The following is a 24,921-nucleotide window of genomic DNA, read 5'->3' on the forward strand; positions in this document are numbered from 1 at the left end:
ATACTCGATACCGCTTTAGCCTGTGTATCTATCGTTCCTTTGTAATGATTACAACTTTTCCATTCAAATAGCACCTTTAATGTTGAAGAAGACAGTCACATGGACTTAAATACATAATCAGATACAAATGGATATAGCAGGAAAGAAGGTGACATAAGAAGGACATGAAGCTAATGGAAAAGTTTGTTAGATTGGTACTAGATCTGATTGGAAAGGCTGCCCATACTGAGGGTTCTTTGAGAATTGAAGTTTTAGTTGTATGAAAACTCTGAAAACTTATCAGAGAAGAAAAAAATGACGGCCTTAAACTAAAATCATAAATATAAAACAGTCACTTATAAATGAAGTAAGGAATTCAAGACCAATTGTCAGAACCTAAATAAAATGTCTCATCAAATTAGAAGTTAGAAAAATACATGATAGAGCAAACAATGGGCTTTTGTTGTCACAGTTAATTTGTGAGCAGCAGAAATAACAGCTCACATCTCTTGAACCAAATGATTATGTGAGTATCAGAGAATTGTTTCACTGTTAAAGGTGAGGAGGGTTCAAAGAAGACGTCTTAAAGGAAGCAAAAGTAGGTAGGAGGCAGGGAGTATTAGGAGGGATCTCAAGACTGTGCATTCTCCATCAACCATCTTACATTGAGAAAGATGGTGGACAATGGAAAAGAAAAAGTCTGGTTCTCAAGGTTCATTCCAAAATAGGAAGTATTTCTAACACAGTAGCTTTAAACCACTTGGGGGAGGAGAGCCTGGTTATCTGACTTGTGTGTTAGGTTCAAGACAGATATACAGTATTGTTCATTCGCTACGTGCCATGTCATATGACCTGGATGAACATGGTCCTTCCATGACCATGACAGTCTTTGGCTAATTTGTCTACAGAAGTGGTTTGCCACTGCCTTCTTCTGGGCTGTGTCTTTACAAGATGGGTGACCCCAGCCATTACCAAGACTCTTAAGTCAGTGGTCACATAACCAGGACTTGTGATATGCACCAGCTGCTCATACAACCATCCACCACTGCTACCTCCTCCCATGGGTTCATGTAGCTCAGATCATTGGGGGGGGGGGGGGATCTAAGCAGGTGCTACACGTTGCCAAGGGTGACCTGCTGGGAAGGAGCCTCTTACACCTCCTTTGCTAGAGACGTATCTTCACCCTGCCACCTGACACAGTATACACACTCATAAAAAATTCAGATAAAATATGATCAGGATGGGTATTATACATCAGCAGAGCTTTTCTGATGAGATGCATTTAGTTTGAAATGGCTACTCCAGTTAAGCACCAGATATGCTTATGTCAGCAATGTTTGGACTTGTAGAAGTAAATATCAAAGCTGTGATGAGAAAGCAACTGGGGGAACATAATGGTTTCTCTAATAAAGATAATATCAGGTCAATGGGAAAGGTCAAAAGGACAGGCAACTGGAAATAATATGGTGACTGAAATACCAAGATTAGATAGTGAAGCATTAAAAACTGCACTTCCAAACAATTTTATTTTAATGCCTGCATTGTTTTGTGCACTTTATGCAGTCCTGGGTAGGACTGTAGTCTAGTGTAGTTTTGTGTTGTTTTATGCAGTTCAGTGTAGTTTTTGTATTGTTCATGTAGCACCATGGTCCTGAAAAATATTGTCTCATTTTTACTGTGTACTGTATCAGCAGTTATGGTCGAAATGACAATATAAAGTGACTTGACTTGACATTATTTTGTGAAGTGGCCTTGTGTGGGATCAAGAACAGAAGCAGAGAGGTCAATGGAACTGGCAAAGCTTGAAGTGGTGGTTGTGAACAGGGATAAGGGATTTTCAATGGAAAAAGAAAGGTAAGTTCAGAGAAATGAGGAGGAAATGTAGAGACTGAAGAAGGAAGATATTTTGTTAAGAAATTCAGAGCAGTGCATTAGTGAGGTTGCTGAATAAAAGAAGGATAATATATTTTAATAGTCTACCTGCATAACGCGACCATCGGAAGTTCCCAGATTTGCAACAGTCACTTTTCCCATTGTGAAGACTGCAATTGACGTTAACAAGGTGTTTTGGAATTGCCCAAGAAACAAGTCGAGCCGTTGTGCAGGAGTTGTGCTTTCCATCTGAAACCCATCATTGTTTCCTCCGCAAGCCTTCTCTTTGGGTGTGAGGCTCTACAGGATTAAACCAAAAATTAGAACAGAATTGTTCAATTCGTTTTGCAATGACATTCAATGTGCTACATGCAAGTTGCTTTGTGAGAGTTATTTATTATGTAAAGTGGAGACATTGAATAGATATTAGTAAAGCAGAAATATTCAAGCTAATTTTCAAACTAGCTTTCAATCTTTCTAGCTTTGTTTCCTTTTGAAAGCATCATATAGAACTCTATAACACAAGTCAAAGACTGTGGACAACAGTGTTATTCAAATATCCTTCAGGAACAAAACATGTTCAGTAGAGAGGAAAACATTCAGATTTTAACTTCAGTGAATAAACTGAACTTTTCAGCTAACAACTCCAGGATCAGGAATAATAAATTTAGATGCTGGATACGTTCAACAGGTCAGGTTTGGTAGCATCTAGAGAAAACGAAATAACGTTAATTTTCCCCTTTTAAGCCCCTTCATCACAAGGTAGGGAAAGAAAACAAGTTAATTTTAAGTTGAAGAGGGTTGAATGAAAAAGGGAGTGAGTAGTAGAGATCGAAGTCCACACAAGGGACCTGCAAAGGACACAGTCCTTTCAGAAGCAATACACGAACTGCAAGATGACCTCAGTGGGTCAAGCAGCATCCGTGTAGGAAGAGCAACTGTCGATGGTTTGGGTCAGGAATCTTCATCAGGACTTACAGAATTCTTAAAGACAATAGGAGGGCAAGAGATGTCTGGTTGGAGGTGGCGGTATTTTCAAAAGATTATCTACTGAATGTGGAGACTAGTGGAGTAGACAAGGACCAGAGGAACTCTATTCTTGTTCTATCAGGGGGTGCGAGCAGAGATGTAAAAAAAAATCAATGAGCTGTGCTCAATTCAAAAACTATAGTGGAGAAAATGTATCTGACAGTCAGAGACACTAAACCAGATACTTTCACTGACAGCTTCAGCAGAAGGCAAAGCTCAAGCTCCACATTCTGTCTAAGGCTAAGGGGTGCTGTGGGGGCGATATCTCTCTGCAACACAGCACAAAGTCTAAGCTTGACAGCGGACTGGAAGGTGCTGAGAGCCAGCATGATCAGCCTTCTGCTCTGGACGACGTAGGGAGAATGAGATGGGTACTGCTGCAGGTAATTCAGGACAGCTGGTTCACTTAGCATTGCCAGACCATCTTTTTAAATTAAATTTCTAGTTTGAACTACATTTTGTTTTAGCAGAGCTACATTACCTTCTGTATTACCAGCTTAGCACAGTGGCGTAGCTATCCCTTTAGATGCCTGCAGACTTTAGCTTTTCACTATTTATAAAGTATCATCTTCTACATTCACAAGACTAAAGCGCATGAACTTGCATTTATTAATATAGCAATCAATTTGCCACAGTTTTGGGGTTCAGATAATAGCTATAATTTATGCATTCAGCTACAATACTTACAATGAAATTCCATCTTTGTCTCATTGCCAAAGGTATATTTCTTTCTGAAAATCAAAGTAAAGTCTACAGTTGTTGAAAATCTAAAATAAAATCAGAAAACTTTGGAAATACTCAGCAGGTCAAGCCGCATCTGTGGGATGAGAAACGAGCAATAGGATTCAGATCAAAGACCCTTCATGAGAACTTCTGAAATAACTTCACATTGATGCAGCTTGATTTGCTGAATGTTTTCAGCATTTATTGTATTTAGTTATTTCTTACCCCACCAGCTTGGTCACTAATAAATATAGAGAACAACTGAAGTCTCAACAAGATTCCAGGGGGACATCACAAGTCATATCTTGCCAATTTGAGCACCTTCCTGATATTCTCACTCCCTGCCTCCCACAATGACCTAATTTTGTAATCAGATGAATACTTTACATTCTGTTACTTTAGTAATATCTTTTAAATATTCAACAAGATCTGAAGCATCCGGGGAACAATGCCAAAGATGTTTGTAATATGCCAAAGTAGTAGTGGCTGCCACGACAGAAGTACAAATCCATACTTCACTAATGGGTTCATAACAAAACCAATGTCAGTGCTGACTGGAGACACAACAGACCACAAATGCTAAAATCTGGAGCAACAAACAAGATGCGCAGGAGAAACTCGGTGAGTCGGGCAGCATCTGTGGAGGGAAATGAACAGGTTTCAGATTGAGATCCTTCATCCTGACCCCTCCTTTGGAGGAATCAGGGCTGTCAGTTGCCAAACTGGATTGCATACGTGCTATCACACTTTTCTCACTGTAATGCCGCAGTTCCCCTCTAACAAGCTTCCTGCTGGAATGGAGCTAATCAAAAAGGATAAACATGTTCCAATGGAATTCAGGTGATAGGAAGTTGGCAGCCTGTTTCACATCTCTGGGCCTTTTTTTCTTCTAGTGTCACAAGTGATCTTCCTCCTTTAACCCTATTCTATCACTTGTATTGATTAATTTTGCTGGGAACTTAAAAAGCTTGTTGGCTTACCACTTTTTCAAGGTATATTTGAGTTTGACATGATCTGCTGCTCTTTTGCCCAAGTCCTGCAAATGTAACTTTTTCCTCGTGTATTTCTAATTCCATTTGTAAGAAGAAACTATGAAATCAGTGTCCATCACCACAGTACGCCACAAATGCTAGCTTCTTCTTCCCTCCCAGATCAGCCACTTCCCTAGTTACTGCCAATTATTTAAAGTCGGAATCCTCTGGTTACTGACCCCCCCATCACGGACGCAGTCACTATATATTAAAAAAAATGTCATGGTTTTGAAACTCCCTGCTGACTACTTCCCCCATTTTCTCTGCTATCGTCTCTTTGGTAACTGAAATCTGTGAGACCATTCTGGTAAATCTCCTCTGCACCCTCTCCAAAGCATTATACCCTTCTTGGTCAGTGGTGCCTCAACTAGGCACTGTGTTGAACATGAGAAGCATGGAAGAACTGGGTGAAGATGCGGGAGGTGGGAGACTGAGGGAAGCAGTCAGGGGAAGGGTAACGGAGAAGGGGAACTAGAGTAAGGAAGGATTCAGAATAGGATGGGTCTGCAAGTGAGGAAAGGTGGCATCAATGGGTGAGTGTCTCTATGCATGAGTAGGTTTAAATTGTACAGCGCAGCCAATCTCCTGTTGTATTCGAACCATTTGCAATCGGCATGTTCAGTCCATCAATTCTGCATGTCCACCTAAAAATAAATCAAATATTGGACTCAGAATTGTGGAGGAAGTAAATTTTCTTCAATGCTGAGAGACTGCACAGATGATTACATTTTGTTAGCTATGGGTAACTCGGAGGTATCTGATTCAGAGGCAGAAGACTTAGGGATCCGTGTTTGCTTCTAGTGATGGCAACATAAAATTACAGGCCAATGCTCGAGATCTGCATCAGTAAAATTGCTGCTTCTTGTGTAAGATGTTAAACTGTGGCCTCATCTTTTTGGACTGGATGCAAAGATTCCATGGCAATATTTTGAACAGCAAGGAAGATATTTCTGCTATCCTTGCCAATATTTATTTCTTAATCAACATTATTGATAGAGATTATCTGATTATAACCAGATTGCTCTTTGTAGTGCTTAGATTGCTATCTTTGTTACAACAATGACTTAATTCTTTGGCTGGAAAGTTACTTTGAAAATCTTGAAAGAACCATGAAAGGCACTGTATAAATGCAAGTCTTTCCCTTCTTTAATTTATGGATACAAGCTATATTTCAGGAATGCCAGCAATATCAGGTGTCATTAGTCATTGTCTAATTTATTTTGCCGCAAATTCAGCATCTGAATTCCACTCCAAAGATAAGATTGAATATAGATTTTCCATTAACACTGACCTCTCTGTCATTTTCTCTTCAGGGAGTGTGCATCAATCAATTTTGTTTCTGTCAGACAGAGAATATTGGCAGTTTTAAAAAAATTATTTATAGCAATAACCACCGATCAGTAAGCCCAAGGCATTCAGCCTGAAATTACTGATTTTAGGTGCTCTCACCAAAATGTTCAAGGCTGGTAGAGATGGAATTAGCAGTACGGACAATTGGATATAATCTCATCAGGAAGGATAGAAGGAAAGGAGGAAGGAGAAAAGTTTAAGACTTGGCTGACGTCCATCATTATACTTCATGCCTTGTCATTAAAAGACTGATTCACAAGTCCTAAAGTGCAATTAGGATCAAGCGCAAAAGAAATTCCCCATGATGAATAGCCCTGTTCAGGCTCCAATGTGAACACTATCTTGATGAATTTTGACTGGTAACATGCTACTTAATTTTCCTGAAAGAATGAGTAATCTTTTCCCTTAGGCAATAATTTAAAAAGGAAATCTATATTCAAGCACAGACTGATCACAGAAACATCGGTTGCAGTGTTTACTATTAAGATTGGAATAATGATATATACAGTAGATAATCTTACTGACATGATGAATCCTAAAGGTATTTATGAGGATGCATTTTTGAACTAAAACAACTATGTTAGTGCCTTTAACACATCAAAACATTTCCAGTTGTACAGAATTATCAACAGATTGAGCAACGTAAGGATATATCAGTGAGGTGGCTCAAACCTTGGCCAACATATAATAAGGGGAGAGATTCAGAGTGGTAAGACAACAATCTGCTGGAAAACTATCCAGAAGTCTCGACTTGTCTTTTTTTTTTGCTCATTGTGTCAACCATCCATTAACCAATGAAACAAGGCAGCAGCTTAATAAAAAGGTGGAATAAAAAAAAAGAGTAGCAAATCTGGTGGGATTTTATAGTACTTCTGAAAATGTACTTAAGCACAAGAATAAACAATTTTAATTAGCCTGTCTAGCAGTCCACTTGTGAATAATCTGATCTCAAATGACTGGAAAGGACTTAAAAACTAAATGGATTTTTACTGGAGTTCTATTGTCAGTTTCCTAATAAATTATATTTTATTAAAAGCTTTAGCATGACTTTTGCCTACAGTAATTGCTTCTTTTCATAGGGAATAAAACACATTCCATTACCAAACATAAAAGAAATTATTACCAAAACATATAAGGGGCTGTTAGAGGAAGCCATTCAAAAGCTTGTAAGAGGAAGTGAATTTTGAGAAACTGACTACAGCAGCAGAGACGAGTGATGAGGCGAGGGAATTTGAGATCTTAGGGCCTTGATGGTGACGCCAAAATCATCAATGGAGAAGCAACTATGATGTAGAACAACCCATAATCAGAGTCTAGATATTTTGGTAGATTAAAAGGTTATAATAGATTACGAAGGATAGGATTCAGGAAGGAGTTGAAAATATGAATGTGAATCTTAAAATAAAGGTGTTGTTTGAAACAACAATAGGAATCAGAATGAGCCAATGAGCACAGGGTGAATAAAATAGTGAAAGTTAGGGCTGCAGCTAAACTCAGGAGTTCTGTCTGATCCACTACTTAAAGGCAGCAGTGTTTTGGATGATGCAAGTTCACTGAGAATGGAACAAAGAGAGGGCAGCCAGGAACGCAGTCAAATAGATCTATCCAGAGGTAACAAAGGCAGGGTGAAGTTTGCTGCAGTGGATGAGCTGAAGCAAGGCCAAAGTTAGAACTTGCATCATTGGTGGAAGCAGGTAATTGCAGGAAATCGGGTCCCAAAACCCAAACAGATGACACTGAGGCTACAAATACTCTGGCACAATCTGAGGAAGTTGCCAGTAGAGGGTGGGGGTGGGCGGGTGTTAGGAGGGAAAGGGTGTTGGAGATGGTGAGAGAATTGGAAGAGTCTAAGGATGCAGCAAGGGAATGGAGTTTGTATTGGGCCCTAAAGGCAATGGCTCCAGTCCTCCCAGTACTTGAGGAAGTTTCATTTGACCCATTTCTGGATTTGGACAGGGAGACTGAAAATCTAAAGACACTGAATAGATCAGGATAGGTGGCGATGTAAAGTCTGTGTTCATCAGGAAGTCAATTGAAACGGAGGTTCTGTGTGTGTCTGTGTGTGGTTGATTGAAATGCAACATGTAGATGAGAACCTGGAGATGAGCAGGAATGGAGCTTTGGGGAACTTTGGAGGTGATAGTGAGAAGAGACACCATGACCCATGATTACCTGGCTGCACCAGACAGGTAAGAATGGAATGATTGTGCATTTGATGGCATCAAGACAATGGAAGGGGAAAATATGCACTGTGCCAAAGGCTGCAGAAAAATCAAAAAAGGTAAAGGTGGTTGGATTTGATTTGTCATAATCATATTAATGACTTTGATCAGTCCATTTCAGGGGCAGAATCTGAGCTGACTGATTAGGACAATCAGTTCCAGGTAAATAGGCAATAGTTTGCGAATCCATAGCTCATTTAAGGAGAGGAAAGGGAATTGGAGAGGGGGCAGAAACACGGGATGGTCAATGGCTGGGTTTTGAGGAGACCAGTATTGATGGCATTAACAATACCAGCTGATGCGGGCCCAGAAAGGGGCTGGATCATTGGTAGATATGAAAGAACTTACCAAAGGCAGGGAGAAGAGAAAAAAGACAACCCAGAGAAAGACGTGAGTTTGGGACAAGGGATGGAAGTGACAGGGGAGGTGAAAGTAAGTTAAGGGGCAGAGGGACAGAATAAACAGCTTCATTCTTGATGAAAAAGAGGATTATACCTCCTCATGGTGTTTTTGAGAGGTTTTGCTGAAAAAGTTCTTCGAGGGTTTTAAAATGACTTGAAATTAAGAAAAGAAGCTATGGGTTATCACTGCTGATCTTGGAATGGATGGACCTACCGACACTTTATGTCATCTATCAAAGCACTTCAGTAAAATATTAAACCAGTTGCTTGTCACGTCTATTTAATTCTTTATCTGTTGGATTTAAAGGAGCAAAAGTGAAGACTATACCAGTAGCTTGTGGAGGTTTAAAGAAATTTAAAGTTTTAAATGAATCTAGAGTGTCAAAGCTGGAAACAAGTGGTTTGCTGAACAGTTTGAGATGGTTAGGTTTGCAGAAGTCCAACCATTATGAACCAGGAGTGAACCTCCTCCAGGGGCAGACAAAGGAAGAAGCCAGGAGGAATTGGATGGAGAGCGAAATAGGGAAGTGAATGAAGACAGGCCTACCAGTAACTGAGATGATGAGAGTGATAAACCCACAATGGATGATGTGGTGAATCAAATGAATAAGGCAGGTTGGTGTTTACGCGGAGGCAGAAAGTGATGATAGTAGGGAAGTAAACTCCAAGGTCAGACAGTAGGTTATTTGAGATACTGGTTGAAATCATGAAGGATTAGCAGTCACACAATGGAGAGGATGATGGCAAAGAACAGTGAAACTAAGGCCTATCAAGAGCTTTCTTGAAGGTCTACTACAAGTACAACTAGCAGAATTTTGACGAAATTATTATTTTAGTCTGGGGTTCTGCATGCATTTGTGGGTGGGGTCGACTTCTAACTAAATTAGCATAAATCTTCAAGGAAAATCATGCTGTGCATTAATTCAGTTCTACCTTTTGTTGGAAACCACTGTTTCTTAAAATAATACTTTTTATAAGATTTGTACTTTTTAACAAACTCATGTATTTTTCACTCACCGGCAGAAAGCGTTACAGCAGCTAAACTAACAGCTTATCACTTTAAACAACAGGAATTCTGCAGATGCTGGAAATTCAAGCAACACACATAAAAGTTGCTGGTGAACGCAGCAGGCCAGGCAGCATCTGTAGGAAGAGGTGCAGTCGACGTTTCAGGCCAAGACCCTTCGTCAGGACTAACTGAAGGAAGAGTGAGTAAGGGATTTGAAAGTTGGAGGGGGAGGGGGAGATCCAAAATGATAGGAGGAGGGGGAGGGATGGAGCCAAGAGCTGGACAGGTGATAGGCAAAAGGGATACGAGAGGATCATGGGACAGGAGGTCCGGGAAGAAAGACAAGGGGGGGGTACCCAGAGGATGGGCAAGGGGTATATTCAGAGGGACAGAGGGAGAAAAAGGAGAGTGAGAGAAAGAATATGTGTATAAAAATAAGTAACAGATGGGGTACGAGGGGGAGGTGGGGCAGTAGCGGAAGTTAGAGAAGTCAATGTTCATGCCATCAGGTTGGAGGCTACCCAGACGGAATATAAGGTGTAAGGGAACATCAACTTCTCTAACTTCTGCTAATGCCCCACCTCCCCCTCGTACCCCATCTGTTACTTATTTTTATACACACATTCTTTCTCTCACTCTCCCTTTTCTCCCTCTGTCCCTCTGAATATACCCCTTGCCCATCCTCTGGGTCCCCCCCCACCCTTGCCTTTCTTCCCGGACCTCCTGTCCCATGATCCTCTCGTATCCCTTTTGCCTATCACCTGTCCAGCTCTTGGCTCCATCCCTCCCCCTCCTCCTATCATTTTGGATCTCCCCCTCCCCCTCCAACTTTCAAATCTCTTACTCACTCTTCCTTCAGTCAGTCCTGACGAAGGGTCTTGGCCTGAAACGTCGACTACACCTCTTCCTAGAGATGCTGCCTGGCCTGCTGCGTTCACCAGCAACTTTGATGTGTGTAGCTTATCACTTTTCTCATTTTTCATTGGCTAAGTATTAGCACATTACCCATGTGAGGCAATTGTATCAATTATGTAGCCTAATTCATTCCTATCTAAGGAATTTTTTAATCTTATCTCTAAAAGTGATGCTAGAGGAGGAGAAGACGGCGGCGCGATGCAGCTCGCTGCAGCCACTCCGGTGGTGATATCTGTAATCTGTCAAGTATTGTGCCGTGCATAATCCTGATTTGATGGAGACGGATGTGAGAGCATGGAGGAACATCTGGTGAAACTTCTGAAATGCCTGCTTCACTGCCACTGCTACTGTGTGATCCAGAATCTCTGGGGGGGGAGGCCCCAAGTCCTCGGCTTTGCTTGTTGCTCAGCGGCCGGGGCAGGGTCAAAGTGCTCGGCAGAGGATAGTGCTCAGTGCTCGGTGTTGGAGGGCTGGTTGGGGGGCTCGAAGTTTTCAGACGGACTCAGAGTCCGCTGCGGTTGGGTGCTTCCAATGGTGCGGCATCGGCAAATTTGCGGCGCTTGGAGGTTCATGGCAGGAAGAGTTTCTCCCTTCTACCGTCTGCGTGAGACGATGAGACTATCGGAACTTTGAGACTTTTTTTTTACCGTGCCCATGGTCTGCTCTTTATCAAATTACAGTATTGCTGTGCACCGTTGTAACTATATGTTATAATTATGTGGTTTTGTCAGTTTTAGTGTTGGTTTGTCTTGTGTTTCGTGTGATATCATACTGGAGGAACAATGTATCATTTTTTAATGCATGCATTTCTAAATGACAATAAACGAGGACTGAGCATCCTCATAATCTAATCTAAAAAAAGTGATTGATTTTTCAGAGGCACCATTTTGTCTTCTTGGCCATCTTTATTCCTTTGTCTTACACCTCTTAGCATCATTTCTCAGCTCTTTATCTAGTTTGATTAGTATTTGTAAGTTTGTACTCGAAAATAAACTGAAATCTTAGAATTAAGGCTGCTTGTCATTCTTGGCTCATGGAAGAACCCCAAGGATCAGAAATGAACAGAGATCCAACAACTTCGTTGATCTTTTGAGACTGATTTCAGGTAAATTCCAGGCCAGAATAAAAACAAAATTACCCCATATTCGACTCTGTTTATCAGTTTAATATCAACTAGCTTTAAATAATCCTGAGTACAATAATTATCCCCACAAAGACTACATAAATCTCACAATCAAAAAGAAATACCATATACCCATTTTGAATTTTTGCTAGATTTGACAATCAGAAACAAACTATGCTCATCATCAGTGTCCAATCACATGCACAGATAAATGCATTGTGCAGGGGATGAACTTTGAAAATAATCTTTCCATAATTAGCAACAGCAGAATAAAATTAATTGTATACACTCAGAATTATAAGCTTTTATTAACAGCAGCCTTTTCACTGCTTAAACATCCCCAGAAACACACGCTGTCTGCCACACTTCACACCACACAATTCATAACCAAAGTCTATTATGCGAAACTTGCTGATCAACAGTCTCTTTCCTATATTGTTGAAAGCAGCTTTGTTCACTGACATGATGCAAGTAATAGATGAGGTTTCTATCTAAGTTTAGATCATTTTAGTGGTGAAAGTCATTGCCGCAAGCTAGTGATATTCAAGGTAGTAATATTACTTTGTATGCTCCAATATTGGACAAGGATTTATTTTCGCAAATTTCTTTATTCAAGTTTCAAGTTGTACCATGTAACAATAATCACCAAGCATCCCTAGGCACTTTTACTGTGATACCATTTCAACGTGTGCACTAAGTTTAGAACAAAACACCTAACACGCAGTACAAAAATAATATACAACCAAATACAATGTCTATCATTATGAAAAACAAAACTCTGCAGTCTTTCTTTTCACACCACAGAAACTTCCATCCTAATGTAGCTTCCTGGTGTTTTTCTGCACTTCCAATGGACTGAGAGATTGAATAATCCCTCTCCTTGCCCAGAATCTCACTCAGAACTCCCTCCTGCTTTCAACTACTGGTTTTGTCCAGCTGACATGGTTGACATCTCCGGACAATCTGCTGCTGCTCCCTTGCTTTGGAAGGCTGGTATTAATCATGTGTTACACATCAGTATAGCAACTAACCATGAAGCAGTTATGTGCTTGACAGTCATTCAACATTCACACTCACTACACTTGGTGCATTATCTGCAATTGTAGGAACCATGGATCCGTTCTCTATCTGCATTGTTCTCTGTGTTGGATGTTTATTATGCTTATTGCGGGAACAAGTTACGAGTGGGAGCCTGGTAAAGGCAAAGGGAATAAATCACATATTCTTGCTTATTTCGTGGCAGTTTGTAGCTTGGGATCGGCAGAGCTTGTACCTTTTGCTGACTGCTAAGAGAACACTGAATAATGCTTAGCTTACACCTGGGTATGCTTAAGTTCATTGGTTCAAGATTGTAAGTTTGCAAACTGCTAACAAAGGATTGAATAAAGGATTCGAATTTTGAAGCAATCTGTGGAACTAGGGGTGTGTCATGCAAGTATAACAAATCCCTAGGGTCGCAGGCAGTGGCAATTGTTTTGTTTCGGTTTTGGTTTAGTTTTGCTGCTCAACAATGTTAAAAATGTTTCTTCAAAGCCCACAAATTTTCCACCTGGAAGGAGAAAGGTAGAGAAACCACGAAACCCTCTACAAGTTCCCTTCGAAGTCATGCAACAATTGTAGCATATCAATTGAAACTCTCGATGCAACAACGGTGGAGATATCTCCAGTTATGGGAAGTGCCCAGCTTCAAAGTGAAAATCCTGACATTCTTGATGTAAATTAATGGTAGTCTTGTCATTAAAAAAACACACCTCATAGATGAATAAAACATAGGATATAAAGCAGATGCAACAATCAGAAATGTTCTGGGTTTTGTCAAAGCACTTTTCATTAAGATGGTTAATACACGTATCCATTCACTACATGAGTGTTGAGATCATGTATAATTAAGAAGTCTATTATTCATTTTTGTCTATTAATTAAAAATTGTGATTAATCCTATTAGTATTTCCCAATTAGCTACACAAAGCAAGTGGAAGAAGAAAATAAACTGATTACAAAAGCCTTGAGTTTTGCTTCTACTTGAGTAATTAATGTTGGATAGATAATCTTAAACTTGCGAAAACCCTCCTTACTGACTTCCTCTTCCCACCAGTCCTCATAACGTTCAAGATACAAAGTATGATCCATGCATATTCTGCCACAAACACAATAAATTATTCTTATCTTCAAATTTTATCATCACCCTGCTCATTTGTAAACTTTCCTATTCTTGCTTTATCCTCAAAGCTTTATGCAATTCCATGGATTCCTTTTAAGCTTCATGTTCTGAGAGAGGCTCAGCAACTTTAAATTCTTCAGTGCTACAGACATCCCACCTCTCCTGGAAGTTCCGGAAGTCTCCCACATATTAATAGTGGCTCCCTGATGCCCGCAAATTATATACAATATCCCGGAAATCAATTTTTTGAGAGCGAGCGAGAGCGCACGCGAGAGAGAGCGTGAGAGAGAGCAAGACAGTGCGCGAGGGTGACCACGAGAGAGAGAGAGAGAGAGCGAGCGCGTGTGAGAGAGAGAGAGAGAGAGAGTGCGCCATGGCTGAGTGTTCCAAAAAAAGAAAATATAAAAAGTACGTCACCCCAGACTACCCTAAAGTGTACCCCTGCCTAAAAGGGGTCAAAAATAATGACAGTGTTACTCGCTGCACTGTTTGCAACAGTGACTTTTCTATTGCCCATGGTGGGTTAAGACTGTAAAAGACATGTTGAGGTGTCATTCGTTCATTAGCATAGCTAACGTTATTTAAACTAGCTGGCTCGCTGCTAAGGAGCTACTCTATTGCAGACATCCCACCTCTCCTGGAAGTTCCGGAAGTCTTCCGCAAATTGATGGTGCTACTTCCCTGAAATGAGTTTTTGCAGGGTGGGATGTCTGGTGCTACCATTTCAGAAGACCTGTCCTGGGCCTAGTAAGTGCAATTAAGAAGAAAGCAAGGCAGCACCTGTACTTCCTTAGGAGTTTCCAAAGATTCAGCATGGCAACTAAAACTTTGAGAAACTTTTATAGAGGTGTGGTGGAGAGTATTTTGCCTGGCTGCATCATAGCCTGGTATGGAAACACCAATGCCCTTGAAGGGAAAGTAGTGGATATGGCCCAGTCTATCATGGGTTAAAGCTCTCCCCATTATTGAGCATATCTACACAGAGCATTGTTGCAGGAAAGCAACATGGACCCCACCGCTCAGGTCACACTCTTTCCTTGCTGCTGCCATCAGGAAGAAGGTACAGGAGCTTCTGGACTCACACCACCAGGTTCAGAAACAGTTATTACTCCTCAATCATCCGGCACTTGAACTAAAGTTGATAACTTTACTCAACTTTCCTTATGCCATCACTGAAATGTTCCCACAACCTATGAACTCACTTTCAAGGACTCTTCATCTCATGTTCTCAATATTTATTGCTTATTCATTCATTTATTATTATTTCTTTTTTAAATATTTGCACAGTCTGTTGTCTTTTGTACACTGGTTGAGCATCTAAATTAGTACGGTCTTTCAATGACTCTATTCTGGTTTTCATTCTATTATGGATTTATTGAGTATGCCTGCAAGAAAATGAACCGCAGGGTTGTACATGATGACATATATGATAATAAATTTACTTTGACCTTTGAACTTGAACTTTGAACATCAGGCCCCGACAGTCTAACTGGCCAGGTACTAAAAGCCTGTGTCAATCAACTGGCTGCAGTGGTCAGGACATTTTCAACCTCTCACTCTTGGGATCTAAGGTTGCCACATGCTTCAAAGGGGCAACAATCAGCTCAAGAAGAGCAGGGTGAGCTGCCTCAAAGACAATCGCCCAGTAGCACTTACATCTACTGTTATGAAGTGATTGGTTATGACTAGAGCAAGTACCTTAAACAGCTGCAATTTGCCTACTACTGCAATAAGCCTAGAACAGATGAAATCTCACTGGCTTGTCACTCTGCTTTGGAGTGCCGAGACAGCAACAAAACATACATCAGATTGCTGTTTATTGATTACAGCTCAACATTCAATACTATCATTTCCTTAGTATTAATCAGCAAGCTTCAAAACCTGGGCATCTATACCTTCTTTGCAGCTAGATCCTTGACTTACTCATTGGGAGATCACGTTTAGTGCAGATCAGTAAGAACGAACCCGCTTCACTGACCGTCAACACTGGCTCACCTCAAGAATGTGTGTTTACCCCACTGCTCTACCCTTTTTACACTCACAAATGTGTGACTAAGCACAGCCTAAATGCCAACTAGAGATTCACAACGACACCACTGTGATTGATGAAGTTTCACATGGTGATGAGGAGGTGTACGGAGGTCAGATATGTTAGCAGGTTGAGTGGTGTCACAACAAGAACGTTGCATTTAACGTCACTGAGATCAAGGAATTGATTGTGGACTTGGTGAAGGGATAGTTGGGAGAAGTCGTACCCGTTCTCAATGTGGGGTCAGCAGTGCAAAGGATGAACAGCTTTAAGATCCCGGATGTCAACATGTCTGAGGATCTATCCTGGGCCCAACACATTGATGTAATTGCGAAGAAGGCACGCCAACAACTTTACTTCGTTAGGAGTTTGAGGAGATTTGGTATAAATGTATAGTGCATTTAAAGTTCAAAGTAAATTTATTATCACAGTACATATATATCACCACTTACAACCCTGAGATTCATTTTCTTGCAGGCATTCACAGTAACTACAAGAAAGACAATAGAAGCAATGAAAGACTGCACACAAAGGGCGGGCAAATAAACAAGGTGTAGAAGACAATGAAATGTGCAAATACAAAAAGGAAAAAAAAAACAAGTAATAAATATTGAGAACATGAGGTGAAGAGTCCATGAAAATGAAGCCATACGTTGTAGGAACAGTTGAGTACTGTGAATGGTTTTGGGCTCCTTATCTAAGAAAAGATGTGCTGGCTTTGGAGACGGTTCAGAGGAAGATCACAAGGATGATTCTGGGAATGAAAGGGTTATCATACGAGGAACCTTTGATAGGTCTGTGTCTGTACTCGCTGGAATTTAGATGGATGAGGGGGGAATAACACTGAAATCTTGGAATGTTGAAAGACCTAGACAGAGTATATGTGGAAAGGATGTTTTCCATGGTGGGGGAGTCTAGGACAAGAGGGCACAGCCTCAGGAGGGAGGAGCGTCCATTTAAAACAGAAATGCAGAGAAATTTCTTTAGCCAGAGGGTAATGAATTTGTGGAATTTGTAATCGCCTGCCACTGTGGAGGCACGAGATTGATAAGCTCTTGATTGGCCATGGCATCAAAGGTTATGGAGAAAAGGCTGTCGAGTGGGGCTAAGGAGGGGAAAAAAGGATCGAATGGCAGAGCAGGCTCAATGGGCCAAATGGCCTAATTCTGCTCCTATGTCTTATGGTCTTGTATTTTGAGGTCCATGCAGTAACTTACACATAATCTATCATAGTATGTGGATAAAGAGTGTTATCTTACTTTAGGTTTTGAACTGTATTCAATTTGTAGCATTTGACAAATTAGTCCTTGACATTTGCTAGGAAGACTTCAAGTCTCCAAGCAAATACAACAAAAATAGGCAGACACAAAAGTGAAAAAGAAGTATGCTGAACATTACTCCTAAGTGAAATAGGATCTGCCAAACATATCATGTACTTCAGCTTGGAGGCAATTCTGAACATGAAGTGGTTTTGATTTCAGCCTTGAGCAAAAGCTACAAGCCTTTTCACGTTGCTCAGCACAGCCCTAGATTCTACAGTGCGTGTCATCCTCAGGTTCATTATGATGTTACGAGATACAGCCCAATAACCACAGAACTGCAATGGTGAATCTGTGGCAACATGCTCCCTTTGCCACTTTCCTTCCCTAGTTGCTACTGTACCATTCTTACACTGAAGTGCACTGTGGCGTTAACACCAATTTCATGACTTTGTGAATGAGAGAAAACAGTCAGGTTGCTATCTTCCCTTAAAAAGGAGTTGAAAAATTGTTGCCATTGAACACACACTATCATACTTGCTTCTTGTAAGTAATAAAATAGCTTTTATTTTACTGTATTTCAGATCAGCTTGCATTCTTTTAAAAATCTCTTTTCAGAAGGGTTGAAACTAAAAGACTACTGATGGTATTTCTTTTAGCCACACAATATAACATCTCTAACATCAATGCATATAAAACTAAAATCCAACTTTATATTAGCATGATACTTCCAAAATTATCACTTGTTTCAAATAAACTGTAACCTGCCATTTATTTTGTAAATACCTGGAAATGTTATCTTCTAGCTGGGTGAAAAATGAGGGCAATTGTGTGATATTAACATTCAAAATGGGGGCATCAATTAAGCTTCGAGTTGTACAGATAGAAACAGGCCCTTCAACCCACTACTTCCATGCTGACCCCTTTGCTCATCTACACTAATCCCATTTACCCATATTAGGATAGCATTTCTATGCCTTGTCTACTTCGCTGTCTGTCTAAATGTCTCTTAAAAGTAGAGATAGAATCAGAATCAGAACCACTAACGTAAGTTGTGAAATTTGCTGTTATGTGGCAGCAGTACATCGCAATACACATTAATAAAAATTGAGAATTACAGTAAGTATATATAAAGCAAATAGTTAAATTAAATACGTAGTGCAAAAAGACAGAAAGTAGTAGTGAGGAAGTGTTCGTGGGTTCAATGTCCATTCAGAAATCTGATGGCAGAGGGGAAGAAGCTGTTACTGAATCACTGAGTGTGTGCCTTCAGGCTCCTGTACCTCCTCCCTGCTGCTTGTTTCTGTCTCCTCTGATGTGGCTCCGATGGTTTGCTGTAGATAATGAGAGAAACAAATTTGGAGACACAGGAAAGAATGCAGATCATAAGCACAAGAAAGCCTGCAGAAGCTTGTAATCAAAAGCAACACACACAAAATGATGGAGGAACTCAGCAGGTCAGGCAGCATCTATGGAAATGAATAAACAGCTGAAGCTTTCAACCGATACCCCTGAGAAGGAAGGGGGAAGATTATAGAGCAACACAAAAATAAACGGCAGAGAAATTCAGCAGGTCAGGCACCATCAATGGAGGGGAATGAACAGTCAATGATTCAGGCTGAGACTCTTCAACAAGACTGGAAAGAAAGAGGGCAGAAGCCAGAGTAGAAGGGTGGGGGAGAGGGGAAGGAGGACAGGTTGTTAGGTAATGGGTGAATCCAGGTGGAGGAGGGGGGAAGGTGGAAGGTAGGTATGTGGGGGAAGGGGTGGAAGTTAGAATGAGAGGAGGTGTTAGGTGAAAGAGGCAAATAAGTGATGATGGAAACTGATAGGAGAGGATAGTGGACTGGAAAGCAGAGAGAGGAGGAGAGGATGTGCCTTGTGGGGGGATCCTGTTGGAGACAGCAGAAGCTGTGGAGAATATGTTGGATGAGGAGGCTCATTGAATGATACGTGAGGATAAGGAGAACACTATCTTCTATGTGGAGGCAGGGGTGAGGGTAGATGTGTGGGAAATGAAGGAGATGCAGGAGAGAGCTCAATGGAGAAATGTCCTGGAATGGAAAGCTTCATTGTGCAAACAGATATAGCAAAAAAGTTAATAGCATCCTCTCAAGTGACAGGGTGGGAAGAGGTGTCGTCAAGGGAACTGTGGGAGTCAGTGGGTTTGTAAAAGATGTTGATAAATAATGAGATCAAGAAAGGGAAGAGAGATTTTAGAGATGGACCTAGTGAATTTGAGGGCTGGCTGCCTCCAGGCTGTGGTTCCTGCTCCCCGGGTTGTAATCTTGGTCCCAATTGCTCCTAGAACAAATCCTCTCATGGCTCTGCTGGGTCCTACTGCCCCTCTGCTTCCTCCACTACTCCTCACCCACCTCTGGTCTCTTATGCCTTTTCACTGGAACATGGGTTGTTCCACAGAGTCAAATCTACATACCGATTTTTTCTTCATTACATTGATGACTGCATTGGTCCTGCTTCATGCATGGAAATTTTATCAACTTTGCCACCAACTTCCACCCCAAAACATCAACTATTCATTTCCCTCCATACAACTCCCTACCTGCTTCAAAAAAGCAGCAATACCGGTGCCCAGGAAGAGCAGGGTGAGCTGCCTCAATGACTATTGCCTAGTCGCACTCACATCTACTGTGATGAAATGCTTTGAGAGGCTGGTTGTGACTAGAATGAACCACTCTGCTTTGGAGCACTTAGACAACAGCAAAACATCTGCCAGACTGCTGTTTATCGATTACAGCTTGTCATTCAATACCATTATCCCCTCAGTATTAACCACCAAGGTTCTAAACCTAGACCTCTACAACTAGATCCTTGACATCCTTACTGGGATACCACAATCAGCCTGGATCGATAAAAACATCCTTCTCCTCAGTGACAATCAACACAAACTTAGCCCAATTCTCTACTCACTCTATATTCATGACTGTTGTGGCTAAACACAGCTAAAATGCGATCTACAAATTCACGGGTGACAAAGCTGTTGTTGGTAAAATCTGAAATGACAATGAGAAGGCATGTAGGAGTGAGATAGATCAGCTGTTTGAGTGGTGATGCAACAACAGCCTTGCACTCAATGTCAGCAAGACCTAGGAATTGACTGTGGACTTCATGAACGCACCGGCCCTCACTGGGGGGTCAGCAGTGGATAGGGTGAGCGGCATTAAGTTTCTGGGTGTCAATGTCTCTGAGAAGCTGTCCTGGGCCTAGTACATTGATACAATCATGAAGAAGGCATGCCATGCGCTTTCCACTTTAAATATGTCAGGAGATTAGTATGTCAACAAAAACTCTGGCAGATGTCTACAGATATACATTGGAGAACATTCCATTCAGGAGCTAGCAGAGTTGACGCAACGCTCCCCACCATCAAAGACATCTTCAAGAGGGGGTTCCTCAGACCCTCACTATCTGGCACATGCCCTTTTTGTCATTACCATCATCAGGGAAGAGGTACAGGGGCCAGAAGACACACACTCAGCAATTCAGAAACGCTTTCTCCTCCTCAGGCGTCAAATTTCTGAACTACTTATGAACCCATGAACACTACCTCAAGATTTTTTTTTGCACTATTTATCTATTTTGTTATTTATAGTAATTTTATGTTTTTGCATTTAACAGAGGCTGTAAAGCAACTAACGTCTCTACATATTAGGCTGTGATAATAAACCTGATTCTGAGTCTGAGATGATAGTCTAACAAATGGAGGTTTTATTCCTCAAACCAATATCTTATCACTGTATAGACACATCACCCGTTCTGCTGGTATAATAATGACCGACATATCATTTCACATCATGAATTTACAAAACAAATGATTGAACTGATTCAAAACTGGTACTTTAGTTTTAAGTGGAAGTAAGGCCAAATGCAAAATGAATGTATGTTCCAAATGACACAGAATTTCAAAAATACTTTTACTCTGGTGCTTAAAAAGTGTGAATGATGAAATCTGAAATAAAAATAGAAAATAGTGAATACATGGTACTTTGATGTTATAGTGTTGCCGAGCTTGGCAATTAGCTTGCAGACATTTTATCCCCAGTCGAGGCGACATCCTCAGTGCACAGTTGTTGGGAGCTTCTCTCTGGGAGTGCGCGCGTTTATATAGACACCCATTTGCTTGCCTCAGTCCTGATTGGCTACCCCTTCAGTTGACCCTTGTTAACCGTGGCGGTAGCCAATCAGGACTGAGGCAAGTCAACAGGGGGCTATATAAACCTGCGCACTCCCGGAGAGAAACTCCAACAACTGCGCACCGAGGGTATCACCTCGACTGGTGATGACACGTCTGAAAGCTATTTGCCAAGCTCGGCAAACACTGCAACATCAAATGCCTCAACGCGAGTTACCAATATTCACCACCATTTTACATGATATTTTAGGCAGTATTCACGGAGGGGAAACAAGGATGAACAATACAGACTTATGGTCATTCAAGAAAATCTACAGCAGTTTAGTTTTGCATCTGTGCTGACCAACCATGTCCAAAATGGAGATGTAAACCAGCTTTCATATTCTAGGCATTGAGATTAAATTGAGTTTGTTAATATTAATGCTTAAGAAAAATCATGAAATGGTCTGGTAGAAAAAAAAGTTGAAAATATACAATTCTAATTCACAGTTATTTCCAAATTAGTATTAACGTGTTCCCAGTTAAAACTATCAATTTTCTTTACACAATACTTGTGGTTTTTGTTTCATTTCAACATTCGTAGTCGAGACAAATCAATATTGATCATTACCAGACATTAGTCTCAACCCATGAGGGACACAGACTATCACAATATAAGTGCCTTCACAGGCAGAAATCAATTTGCTATGTCAATTTATGTAATTAAACAATGAGGTATGGGTACACTCACAGAACTAATGAATTTAACATGCACACGGGTTTCCTTCGAGAAATCTAAAGGGTTTTAATCAATATTTCTAAAAAAGGAATTGTTTCTATTTTCAGTGTATAATACCATGGTCTACAGCAGGCAGATAAGTTAGCATTAACTTATGCAATAGCTTTTCTGGTCCCCTTTTGTTTATCAAAGGTTAGTACAGTATACACAAGATGCTACCACAGACACATGACTTTGCATTACAGATGCCACCATGTTAGTCAGCAGTTTAATCAAATTATCCCTGAAATAATGCTAATTGGAATCAGTTAAACATCTTCATAGCCATTAACCCAAAATAATGGTTTCGTCTACATGAGTGATTAGAAGACAGAAAGAGGAGGAAAACTAGAATTGAAAAGGAGCAAATCGATGAGCCTGTTATTGTGAAGGATTGTGGAATGGAGGTGAAAAAAAACAGCATCAGAAATAAAGCAAATTTGCCAAAAAATTAAAGCTCTTTTACTATTAAACATCAGCTGAAATTTGGCCCCTGATCAAACTTCTTTTGGATGAGTATCTCCATGTAAAAATAAGTTATCTATTTCAAAGTTGAGAAGTTCAAAGAACATTTATTATCAAAGTACGTATACCATATACAACCTTGATTTTCGTCTTTCTGCAGTCAGCCACAAAACAAAGAAATACAATAGTGCCCACACAACAAAGGCTGTCAAATATCTGTAACCCTAGTGGCTTAATCTAGAGGAAGACAGCCCTCGGCCCAGCCAAACTTAAGAAATCTTGTTTGGGTGGTTGCTACATGATGTATTCCCCTGTTACAAATCAGTACCATGAAATAACCAACAGTACACAATATGCAATTAAACGGTTGAGCTTTATAATTCTTTATTTGACTATATGGTTAGTAAAGAAACAAAAAAGGGGAAGGGCCCATTCTCATGAAACAGTCGCAACGTTGGAGCTCACGGTTCTGTCCATTCGTTCCCCGTCCACCTCCTCTGAGCATAGCTGACTTTTGGATCCTCGCTCCAAGTCCATTCCATCTGGCAGTCTACCAACTCTCTCCATTTGCGTCTTCTCTCTTCACCTCTCCCTGACAAAAGACTGCGAAATCCCTTCTCTCAGACCCACAAGAAAGAGCAACGTGCCTCTCATTGGATGGCACACATTCCAAAGCCCCCGTTATCTCTAGTCATAACCCAAACATTGCTGCTACAGAGAAGCCATTACATCAGCAGTGAAACATTAGAGAGGCCATTACATCAGCAGTGAAATCTTACAGCACGTTACACATCCAAATTGTGAAAAAAAACAAAACACACCAACAATAAAAAAGTAAACAAATAACACACAGAACATGAATGATAGAGTCTTCAAAAGCCAGTCCACAGCCACAGAGCCAGTTCTGATGGCTGCAGGCCACAGACATGGAGTCAGTTCAGTGTTGAGATGAATGCCGATGGGTAGGCCACAGCTGCAGTTACTTCAGCGCTCAGGTGGGCTCAACATCGGTTTGTCCTCCATTCTTGTCCTCAACACCTTGATCGTTTTAATCTGGCGCAGCGCTTAAATCAGTTAAACGTCAGTTCATTTTTTGCTCTCGGCCTGGGCCCCATCGCTTCAATCAGGCCCAAAATCCGCTCCTGTAATAGCCCAGCAAATAAAGCAAATTTGGAATTTGCTTTAAATTTCAATGCTGTTAGCTTATCCTAATGGAATGCCTTAATGGAATTATCCTAAATGGAATGTTAACAACAGACAATCCATTAAAGGAATAATACAGAAATACACATAATTCAGAAAAAAAAATTCTGTACTACTTATTTCTTTATAAGTGGACGAGGTTCTGACAGAGCCTGTAAATAAAACCTTAATTTCTGTGCAAGAAAACGTAACGAGATTTTTCCCTAGAGTAATTGAATTGCATGAATTTCCTCACCGAACCCTATTGCACCCTCACTGCGGAACAAATCCATCGTGCTCCTCTTGACAACTGATGACAGCAATCTGTCTCACAAGCTATCTTTAAAAGCATGCAGTTGTGCACAGAACCTGTGGCACACTGGTGCGGCAGGTAGTGCTGCTGTCCCAAGGTTCCAGTGAGCTACGTTCCAATCTGACCTCTGGTGCTGTCTGTATGGAGTTTGCATGATTGTGTGGGTTTCTTCTGGGTGCACTGGTTACTCTCGTATCTCAAAAGAAGTTTACTTGACCGCTGCTTATACCTTGCATTTCATAAATGGATGGTAGGCAAATTATGGGGAGTAGCTTGTATAGGCATGTAAAAGAAATCAAGCTACAGGGGAATGCAGACATCCCACCTCTCCCGGAAGTTCCGGGAGTCTTCCGCAAATTGATAGTGGCTCCCTGATGACCGCAAATTATATACAATGTCCCGGAAATTGATTTTTTTGAGAGCGAGCATGAGACAGTGCACGAGAGAGAGCGAGCGCAAGAGCAAGAAAGCAAGCGCGAGAGCGAGCGACCACAAGAAAGAGCGAGAGAGTGCGTGCGAGAGAGAGTGAGCGAGAGAGAGAGAGAGAGCGAGAGCGAGAAAGCAAGCGCGAGAGAGCAAGAGAGAGCGAGAGCGAGAGCCGGAAAATGAGCGCGAGAGAGCGAGAGAGTTCCAAAAACAGAAAATATGAAACGTACATCACCCCAGACTACACTAAAGTGTACCCCTGCCTAATAGGGGTCAAAAATAATGACAGTGTTGCTCGCTGCACTGTTTGCAACAGTGACTTTTCTATTGCCCACGGTGGGTTAAGACTGTATAAGACATGTTGATGTGAGTTTAACAGGTGTCATTCGTTCATTAGAATAGCTAACATTATTTAAACTAGCTGGCTAGCTGCCAAGGAGCTACTCTACTGCAGACATTCCACCTCTCCCGGAAGTTCCGGGAGTCTCCCGCAAATTGATGGTGCTACCTCCCTGAAATGAG

General features: G+C 41.0%; 1 protein-coding gene across 3 annotated transcripts in view; it reads right to left on the reverse strand.

The window, feature by feature from the left end:
* met (MET proto-oncogene, receptor tyrosine kinase) overlaps positions 1–24,921 on the reverse strand; it is a 159,407-nt gene that overhangs the window by 85,406 nt on the left and 49,080 nt on the right. For 2 of the 3 annotated variants that reach the window (XM_063057851.1, XM_063057852.1), the window contains exon 3: positions 1,960–2,151. In XM_063057851.1, the coding sequence (XP_062913921.1) occupies positions 1,960–2,151 (192 nt within the window). Of the gene's footprint in view, positions 1–1,959; positions 2,152–3,567; positions 5,262–24,921 lie in introns of those variants that run through there. The other variant, XM_063057854.1, reaches the window with a different exon arrangement.

This window comes from Mobula hypostoma, chromosome 9, assembly GCF_963921235.1.
Source record: "Mobula hypostoma chromosome 9, sMobHyp1.1, whole genome shotgun sequence".
Classification (NCBI taxonomy): domain Eukaryota; kingdom Metazoa; phylum Chordata; class Chondrichthyes; order Myliobatiformes; family Myliobatidae; genus Mobula; species Mobula hypostoma.